Below are 7,582 nucleotides of genomic sequence, written 5' to 3' on the forward strand. Positions count from 1 at the left end.
TTAAAAATAAAATGAATTCTTTAGATAATTTTTGAGTGAACTAAAATAAAAATAGAAGTTTTCATTAAAATAAATTAAATTCATTTACTTTGCTCATTTCAGTCTATTATTAAAAAAAAATAATAATAATAATTAATGTTTAAAATTTGAGATTTGGATAAGAATAAAATAAATAAGTAATTCAAGCAGTTATTAAATATTCCTAATTTTTGTCTATAGTTTGGCTTGTTGATATTAGAAATTTATCAAATAATTATATTAATAGTGTAATTAAAAAGTCAAGAATAATTGAAACTGATCAATAGTAACAAAATAATGATGTAATTAAAACTAATGAATTAAACGGTTATCCAAAAAACATGCCTTAATTAATAATCATTATGAGTATTAATCATTATTTAACCGGACTAGTATAACTGAATACGTATTCGATTTAATGGTTTACAATATACCCAAATAAAAGTTATAATATTTTGTGTACTTTATTGTATTAAACTGTCGAAGTTAAATAAAACAGGGNAACTAGTATTTTTCCTGACTAGTTTGGGATTTCCCTGCAGGGTATATATAGATACGCTCGGTTGAAGGAAGGACAATACCATCACAAATGTTTAAACGCATTTATTAAAAATTTATAAACCACATTAAACTTAAGTAGTAAGTAAAAAACAAAAGTGCGTTCTGCTTAAAAGTAAAAATTTTAGTTCACTTTGTCTTACTTGTCTAAATTTAAGCATATAGATTTTTAAGTAAATTCAGTTCCTTTTAAGCGTATATGTATATGAAGTACTTCGAAGGTTTTTGTCGTACTTAAAAAAGATATACAGTCAGTCAATAAAGTTTAGGTACTGCGAAGTTTTTACAATACCGGCAACTATTTTTTAAAAATTTTATTTTCCCTAATTTTTTATAAAAATATGGTTAGTTCTACACCAAAAACCCCAAAAATCAGAGTTCCAGACCGTATGCAAAATTATAGAAAACTCCGCAAATTTCCATCCAAATATTGCAGTTTACACTCTCTAGAAAAAAGTTAAGTACGCAGTTTTTTATCCCATTCAATTTAAGTACAACAAAGTGCAAATTTGAGGTAGCTAGGACTTACCATTGATATTTAGCATTTTTTTTTGTTTGGTAAGTCCTAGCTTCCTTATACTTGCACTTCATTATATTTAAATTGAATGGGCTAAAAAAATGCAAACTCTACTTTTTCTAGAGAGCGTAAATAGAAAGTGAATTATTTTAATGAAATTTTACAGTTTTCTTAAATTTCGCACAAGGTTTGGAACTCTGATTTTTGGGGATTTTATAAAAAATTACCGAAAACTAAAATATTTAGAAAATAGTTGCCCGTATTGTAAAAAATTCGTTGTACCTAAACTTTATTGACTGATTGTATTAAGGTAGCTGTGCTGGATTGCATAAAACAAAAATTAGTTTGTCGTTTCTTAAAAAAAGGTTGCTCTGGTGGCTTGCATTTTTAAATAAATTTAGTGAGAAAGTGGTAATGACTTTGACACTTTTTTTTAAATGCCTCTTTTTCTGCAACTGCATTGCCTTTCTCAATTGTCCTTCAGGATCTTGGCCTTTGTTTATGGAATCACTAATTATAGTGATTATTAAGCAACTCAAAAACTATACCAGCGTGATTACACTGGACCACAAATTTCAACTTTTTCTCTTTACCAGAAACGCCGTTATGAAATTCTTATGTAAAATCACCCCCTGATTCCGAAAATCAAGGTTATTTTTAATTCTATGGTACCGTTTTTGAGATATTTGCAATTTACCGTTTTTGCAAAAAAAAAAAAAATTGGGTCCACTTTATCATATATATCTCAAGAACGAATTAAGCAATTCCAAAACGGTTTGAAGCTTTTAAAAGGTAATAAAATTTTCTATAAACTGTGCATACAACACTTTTTGCTAGGCCCTGTAGATTCAAAGATAACGAACAATCATTACCGATTTTTTCAATTTTTTTTGTAAAAATATAAAAAAAATTGTACTTTGCGGGGAAGGATCTCGAAAACCTTTTATTTTTTTGCAGATTTTTTTTTCTCCCTAAGCTCTGTTGTATTACAAAAAAAATAAGGTATCATCGAAGAAAATCGATGCAAAACTACGTAAGTTATAAGCGATCAAATAAAAATACCCAGGTTGCGCAACTTCAATGTATGTACCTATACATACATACATATATTAAAGGTATAAAGTGCAAGTGAGATATTATCCGGATAAACGAATAACACCATAACAATGATAACACTTTTTCTTTAAATAAATCAAATAGTACTTTTAATACTCGAATTGTATTATAGTAGGTAGAGTGGTTGCATCGAAAGGAAGAGTGGTTGGGTTCGAAACCTGCTGTAGGCATGTAGTTATAAACATGTATTTCCGTCAGTTATGGGTAAGTATGCAGGTAGATTTTCAAAATTATAAGACACAGAAAATTTCTAAAGCCTACATCTAAAACAGGTAGTATTTTCTTTTCCCGGCTTGTTATAAAAAGGAACCTTTCTGTCTAGGTAAGATTTGATTTTTTCAATTTTATTCTTGTTCCGAGTATAAATATGAGTTAATGCGCTTTGAAACTTCATAACATCTTCAAGGCTCGCCGGAGATAGTTCAGTTCATAAGTCCAATTTCAAAACCGTGATTTATTAAAAAAAATAAAATGAGTAAAAGGACGCGAGAATTTGAGTGTAATAAGGATCCAGATATGTTCTGTTTCATGTGTGGCCAATATACTATCATAAGGCGACGACGAGTGTTCTCAGATCATATCAAAACTTTATACTCCAAGTATTTTGGAATTGAGCCTAAAAATGCTGAAAAACCATGGACACCGAACACTTTGTGTACATCGTGTCGAGTAGAATTGATTCAGTGGGAATCAGGACAACAAACAAAATTTGATACACCAATGATATGGAGAGAACCTACTTGCCATTCAATAGAGTGTTATATTTGTCAAACAAAAGTACTTGGCGTTGGAAGATCAAGAGGAGTAACCTATGCTAGCGTACCTACAGTGACATTACCAGTACTACATTCAACGGCAGTTGCGGATCCAGTTCCATTGTCAACAGTAACATCTGAGTGCGGGGGATCAAGTTGTACTGAATTTCGCATGGAAAACGAAAGAAACGTTCTGTCACAAGCACAACTTAATGATTGGATAAGAGATTTGGAACTATCCAAGGAAAAGGCCGAGATCCACACTTCTCGTATGCAACAATTTAAATTTGTGTCATCCGATGTTAAGGTGACATATAGTAGAACTCGTCACGAACCATTTTCCAAACACTATACCAAGAAAGACAGTATATGCTACTGCAACGACATCCCTGGTTTATTCAAAGAGTTTGGTCAAACATATGATTCAAAAGAGTGGCGATTGTTCATAGACGGCAATAAACTGAGTTTGAAGGCTGTATTATTGCATATTGGTAACAAAAAGCCTTCTATCCCGATTGCACATGCAGTAAATACAAAGGAAACCTACGAGGAAATGCAAAAAATACTCAAATTTATCAAATATGAAGAGCATGATTGGAAAATATGTTCTGATCTCAAAGTCGTTGCAATGCTATGCGGTCTACAAAGTGGCTACACCAAGCACTGCTGCTTCCTCTGCAAGTGGGATAGCCGAGCTCGTAAGGACCACTACGTCAGAAAGGATTGGCCGGAAAGAGTCGAGTTTACCGTTGGTGTGGATAACATCAAATACACCCCTCTTGTCAAGAAAGAGAAAATCATACTTCCACCCTTACACATCAAGCTCGGTCTCATTAAAAACTTTGTTAAGGCTTTGGACAAAGAAGGCGAAGCATTCGACTATTTGAAAACAGTTTTTCCAGATATTTCTCAAGCCAAGATAAAGGAAGGTATTTTTGTTGGACCACAAATAAGAAAGTTGATCAACAATAATCAATTCAAAGGACTACTCTCATCAGTTGAGGCAGCAGCGTGGGAATCCTTTGAAAAGGTCGTTGCTTCTTTTCTCGGTAGACACAAAAGCCCTAACTACGAGCAGATAGTGAACGACCTAATCAATAATTATGCGAAAATGGGCGTAAATATGTCTTTAAAAATTCACTTTCTCCACTCACATTTGAGCTTTTTTCCGGCAAATCTTGGCGACGAAAGTGATGAACATGGCGAAAGGTTTCATCAGCAAATGAAATTAATTGAGAATCGATATCAAGGATTCTGGGACGTCGCAATGATGGGTGATTACTGCTGGTTTCTCATAAGAGAAACCGATCCTAAACTGAATAAGCGTCAAAGTAGAACACATAATTATTTCGACAACATAGTAAAATCAAATTAAGATAAAGATTGTTAGAATATAGTATAAACATAAATAAATTAAAAAAAAAAGTTAAAAATATGGGTAATTTCATTCATAAATTGAACTTTTAACTCAATAGAAACAGAGCATAGCTAGATATTTCACTCTTCTTTATACCATACATACGTTTTGAGGTATACGTTGAAATTGCGCAACCTGGGTATTTTTATTTGAAATTGAAAAAATCGGTAATGATTGTTCGTTATCTTTGAATCTACAGGGCCTAGCAAAAAGTGTTGTATGCACAGCTTATAGAAAATTTTATTACCTTTTAAAAGCTTCAAACCGTTTTGGAATTGCTTAATTCGTTCTTGAGATATATATGATTAAGTGGACCCAATTTTTTTTTTTTTGCAAAAACGGTAAATTGCAAATATCTCAAAACGGTACCATAAAATTAAAAATAACTAATAATAAATGATTTTCGGAATCAGGGGGTGATTTTACATACGAATTTCATAACGGCGTCTCTGGTAAATTTTGGCCGTCGACCAGTGTTACCGACGTATCCTTTTGAGAGGTAGCCGCACCCTTATAAGAGGAATATGACCCAAACTTTTCAGGTGAAAATTTCAGTAGGTTGCGTCTGTATGGTTTTTTCAATTTTATAAATTATCATTATTTTTAAGTGGAAAAATAAAACTCTAAATTAATGATAATCTCTGCGCGAAAAAATAAAAATCATAAAATATTCATTATTTGTAATCCCAAAAATAAAAAGAAAGTCATAATTATTTCCGTTTGAGCGAAAAAAATAAAGCTCAATAATAATTCATAAAATAAAGATTAAATGCTGATTTAAATTATTTACTCATAATGATTACCTTCCCTGCTTTTAAAATTTGAAATAAAATACTTTAGTGAAAGTACCACATTTCACTGCTTTTGGTCTGGTGCGGAACTAGTTACTATCGGCCTGGTTCGTTTTTGGCGAAAAGAACTAGTACTAAACTAGAAATTTGGTTCACTAGTTCGTGTTTTCCCTATAGGGAAATGACTAACCGTCAATTTTGCCACTGCCTTAAGGCTCTGTTATGCATACTTGGCATTGCTTGAGAGTTGTCACATAAGGAATATGTTAAATGAGCTTCGCGTCTAAGTGGTTACTCAACGCACAGCATTACATACGTAGAAGTCTGGTTTTTGATTTCTACGTAAAAATGGTATAGTAGTGCATGCAATTCCAAGTATGGATAACAGAACAGAGCCCTTATGGTCTGATTGTGGCAACTTAACGTACCTTACGGCTCTCACTTAAAAATTCTGTTAAATGAATGTTGCTTATAATTGAACAGCCGAAACTTAACGTAACTTAATCCCAAGTTCTACCTTCGGTTAAGTTGAGGTAGGTTGCCATAATCAGGCTTTTAGCCTTTATAGTATCCATGTAATGGCACCACACGCGATGTGGTAACTTCTTACATGGCAACACTTACGTTGCCCAAAATAATAAAATTACATCGCGTGTCTTGTCAACACTGCCGAGCTTACGATCCACATTCGTTTTTAGAAGGTGTATCGTAGGCAGCGTTGCCATTTTAGCCGTTTTCCGGCTAGATTTAGCCGGTTTTGATAGCAACTAGCCGGAGAAAATTCGATCTAGCCGGCAGCCGATTTGTTAGCCGGTTTGTAAAAAAAAGTTAGCCGTTTTTAGCCGATTTTACTATTTGCCTAATTTTCAGGTGCAAAAAGTAAACAAGTTGTTCGAAAGCAATAATGCAGACCCAATGAAGATTTTTAATGAACTCAATGTTTTACTTTCGCATCTATGCTCCCTAGTGGTTATTAGCGCGGACACATTTGATCCTATATGCTCCCCGTTGGAACCATACCTTGCTCCATTTCCTCAGTTTTATCACAGTTTTGAAGAGTATTTAAAAACAAAAGTAAGCACAAACGCTTTTGACCACGAAGCCGAGAAAATAATTCGAGAAAATGGTCGCTATTTTATTATCACTTTAATAAAGGAATTACGCCAACGCCTCCCTACAAATATTGCCACACTAAAAAAAATTGACTTTTTTCGGTTGGAAATGCATTAAGAGTAATTAAACCAAAAGTATTTGTTCAACTACAGCAACAAAAACACAAATATAATGCCGACGAAATAACATCCATAGAGATGCAATGGCAACGGTTAACGTTACATACCTGGAGTAATTTAGACTCAACTGTAAAATTTTGGGCCGAAGTTTATCAATTTCGAAATGCCCTAGGAGAAAACCCTTTTGCTGACCTTTGCAACCTAGTTTTTAGTTTTCTTGTTTTGCCTATAAGTAATGCAGAAGTAGAGCGAATATTTAGTTCAATGAATATAATAAAAACTAAGCAAAGAAATCCAATGTGCGTTAAAACGTTAAACGCTATTTTATATATAAGATACGGTTTAAAACGTGAAGAAAAATGCTGCCATAATTTTACTGTAGATGACGATCTCTTAAAATTAATGAATTCAGGTGATATATACAATAGTGATTCATTTGATGATGAGGAATATACACTCGATATAAATTAATGGTGTTAACTAGTCTTTCGTTTCTTGCGATTTATTTAAATAAAGCATGTGAATTTTCACTAAAATATTTTAGCCGTTTTTTTTTGCGAATCTAGCCGGTCGGCCCAAAAAGTTCTGGCAACACTGATCGTAGGTCGGCTTTAAGGAAGCCATTCATTCGCTACTCGACTTTAAAAGTGAACGGTTGTTCGGAGAAATTAAATAAAAATAAAAATAAAAAATAAAAGTACATTTTTATAAACGAACGTAGTGTGCGGGTGTGTGTATTTAAAAACTCCAAAACATATAAGAGCGGCCGTGCAGATTTTGGCAGCCTGCTGTCGAAGGCCCCAGCAAAACAGCAGCAAAAGAGCCGAGTTCTGTATTTTTGAAAGTACTACAGCCGCACAAAGTATACGTGGGTAAGCTACAGTTTTTGGGGGTTTTGGGTGCTACGCCCCAAGTACCAAGCGCGTTAAATGGCGACCGTCATGCAGAGTCACGTAATCTGCTCAAAAATTAAAAAGTGCTAAAAGCACTGTAAATTTGCTGGGCGTGGCCTCGGTTGGTGGAAAGAACTAACCCATTAACATCATTTTTAAGAAATTTCCAGCATTGTGCGAGATGTACAGCACATTTTTACGCAACCAGCACATTTTAAGAAAGTTCCAGCATTGTGCGAGATGTATAGCACATTTTAACGCAACCACCACATTTTAAGAAAGTTC

At 33.6% G+C, this 7,582-nt stretch overlaps 1 protein-coding gene across 1 annotated transcript; it reads left to right on the top strand.

Moving 5' to 3' along the window:
* Positions 1-2,148: 2,148 nt before the first annotated feature.
* On the top strand, positions 2,149-4,314 carry LOC108368707 (uncharacterized). The gene is made up of 2 exons (XM_017623607.1): positions 2,149-3,941; positions 3,992-4,314. Coding segments are annotated over exons 1-2 (1,263 nt in total). The 5' UTR covers positions 2,149-2,680; the 3' UTR covers positions 3,994-4,314.
* The last annotated feature ends 3,268 nt before the right edge of the window (positions 4,315-7,582 follow it).

Source organism: Rhagoletis zephyria, unplaced genomic scaffold, assembly GCF_001687245.7.
Source record: "Rhagoletis zephyria isolate East Lansing unplaced genomic scaffold, Rhagoletis_zephyria_1.1 Rzeph_scaffold_03262, whole genome shotgun sequence".
Taxonomy (NCBI): domain Eukaryota; kingdom Metazoa; phylum Arthropoda; class Insecta; order Diptera; family Tephritidae; genus Rhagoletis; species Rhagoletis zephyria.